Source organism: Octopus sinensis, unplaced genomic scaffold (assembly GCF_006345805.1).
Source record: "Octopus sinensis unplaced genomic scaffold, ASM634580v1 Contig00514, whole genome shotgun sequence".
NCBI classification, from domain to species: Eukaryota; Metazoa; Mollusca; class Cephalopoda; order Octopoda; family Octopodidae; genus Octopus; species Octopus sinensis.
The window spans coordinates 7,501-10,000 of record NW_021824027.1 but is presented as its reverse complement, the minus strand read 5'-3'; the positions used below and the strand labels follow the sequence as shown (position 1 = coordinate 10,000).

General features: G+C 44.0%; 1 protein-coding gene across 1 annotated transcript in view; it reads right to left on the bottom strand.

The window, feature by feature from the left end:
• The window catches only part of LOC115226914, a gene marked incomplete at its 3' end in the record, with an annotated part of 18,163 nt that overhangs the window by 10,213 nt on the left and 5,450 nt on the right, over window positions 1-2,500 (bottom strand). Inside the window, exon 2 of the mRNA XM_029797893.2 lies at window positions 885-984. Coding sequence (XP_029653753.2) covers window positions 885-984 — 100 coding nt within the window. The remainder of the gene's footprint in view (window positions 1-884; window positions 985-2,500) is intronic.

The following is a 2,500-nucleotide window of genomic DNA, read 5'->3' as shown; positions in this document are numbered from 1 at the left end:
GACTTCTTTCAGTTTCCGTCTACCAAATCCACTCACAAGGCATTGGTCGGCCTGGGGCTATAGCAGAAGACACTTGCCCAAGATGCCACGCAGTGGGACTGAACCCGGAACCATGTGGTTGGTAAGCAAGCTACTTTCCACACAGCCACTCCTACGCCTATATATATATATTTATATACATATATACGATGGGCTTCTTTCAGTTTCCGTCTACCAAATCCACTCACAAGGCATTGGTCGGCCTGGGGCTATAGCAGAAGACACTTGCCCAAGATGCCACGCAGTGGGACTGAACCCGGAACCATGTGGTTGGTAAGCAAGCTACTTTCCACACAGCCACTCCTACGCCTATATAATATATATATATATATATATATATATATATATATATGATTTCAACATGTGATCTCTTGAGCACCACCAGCAAAAAATTTTTTTCTTCTGTCTTCCCTTCTCGGGATCTTTCCTTCTCCTTTGTTTCCGACAAAGAGCTCCGCTCGAAACGTTAAACCCTCCTTCTTCCCTTCTTTCCTGAGCGTCCAATAATACTTTAATTGTTCCACGTCCTCCCGTTGCTGTGTTTTTTTCTGTGTTTTCTTGTTTGGATTAACTATATATATATATACATATATAAACGTATATACAACAGGCTTCTTTCAGTTTACGTCTACAAAATCCACTCATAAAGCTGTGGTTGGCTCAAGGTTACAGCAGAAGACTGTTGCCCAAGGTGCCATGCAATGGGGTTGAACCTGGAACCATGTGGTTGGGAAGCAGGCTTCTTACCACACAGCCACACATGGAGGGGGTACTTGTGGTGATGATTATGACTCTATACAATAAGGGTGAGTGAAACACAGAGGCCTTTAGAAAGTTGCGCTTACCTTTGACTGGCCCATAGGGGCCATTGACTATCAGGTCTGACCCTATGACGTTTTCCCTGAGGGTTTTAAGAACCGGGTTCTCGTCGCCATCCATGGTGACCTGCGGGGAGACATTAAGACAAAAATATAAATATATAACAACAATGTCAGTGGTGGTTCATAGATAAAATTAAGGGTCGGGGGTTCTGCTTCAGAAAATTTTTATCCCTTGTTTTAATATTGTGTAAAAGGCAACAAACATTAAAAAGAAAATTTATACATAAACTTGATTGGTTTGCGTTTTAGCCACTGCTGGGTAGTGTGTTTAATTTGTTCACTGAACACCGCCACAAATCCCCCCTTGTTTTTCAAAAAACAGGCTATAGTAGAAGACACTTGCCCAAGGTGCCATGCAGTGGGACTGAACCCGGAAATATGTGGTTGGGAAGCAAGCTACTTACCACACAGCCACTATATATATATATATATATATATCAAACCAAATCAAAATAGATGAACATCAATGGAATTTGTATCTTTGTGGTACCAGTGCCGGTGGCACATAAGAAAACCATCCGAACGTGGCCGTAGCCAGTACCGCATTGACTGGCCTCCGTGCTGTGGGCACGTAACAAACACCATCCGATCGTGGCCGTTCGCCAGCCTCGTCTGGCACCTGTGTCGGTGGCACATAAAAAACACCATCCGAGCGTGGCCGTCTGCCAGCCTCGTCTGACACCTGTGTCGGTGACACATAAAAACACCATCCGAGCGTGGCCGTTCGCCAGCCTCGTCTGGCACCTGTGTCGGTGGCACATAAAAAACACCATCCGAGCGTGGCCGTCTGCCAGCCTCGTCTGGCACCTGTGTCAGTGGCACATAAAAAACACCATCCGAGCGTGGCCGTTCGCCAGCCTCGTCTGGCACCTGTGTCGGTGGCACATAAAAAACACCATCCGAGCGTGGCCGTTCGCCAGCCTCGTCTGGCACCTGTGTCGGTGGCACATAAAAAACACACCATCCGAGCGTGGCCGTCTGCCAGCCTCGTCTGGCACCTGTGTCAGTGGCACATAAAATCACCCACTACACTCTCGGAGTGGTTGGCGTTAGGAAGGGCATCCAGCTGTAGAAACACTGCCAGATCCGACTGGCCTGGTCAGCTTCTTCGGCTTGCCAGACCCCAGTTGAACCGTCCAACCCATGCTAGCATGAAAGCGGACGTTAATGATGATGATGATGATGATGATGATATGAATTAGAGATAAAACCTAAACAGTGAGACATAAACCAATACATAAATAACAAATAATATAAATATAATTAATATAATATATAAAAGTGGTTTTATCTCTAATTCATATTTTATATATTTATACTGTGAAATTTGATTTAATCCTAAATCTAATTTTTCCCTGTAAGTTTGGAGCTGTACTCCCTAATATTATTATTTTATTATATATATATATATATATATTATATATGTATATACCCACATACAAAAATATACGCATATATAAACACACCTCTATGTAGCCCCCACCCCCGCACACATTACAAGCATTAAGTAGACATCATTTGTGATCCTTATCTCTGTTGTATTTCTTAACAGTCCCTTTCCTTCCATCCAGGGGGCGATG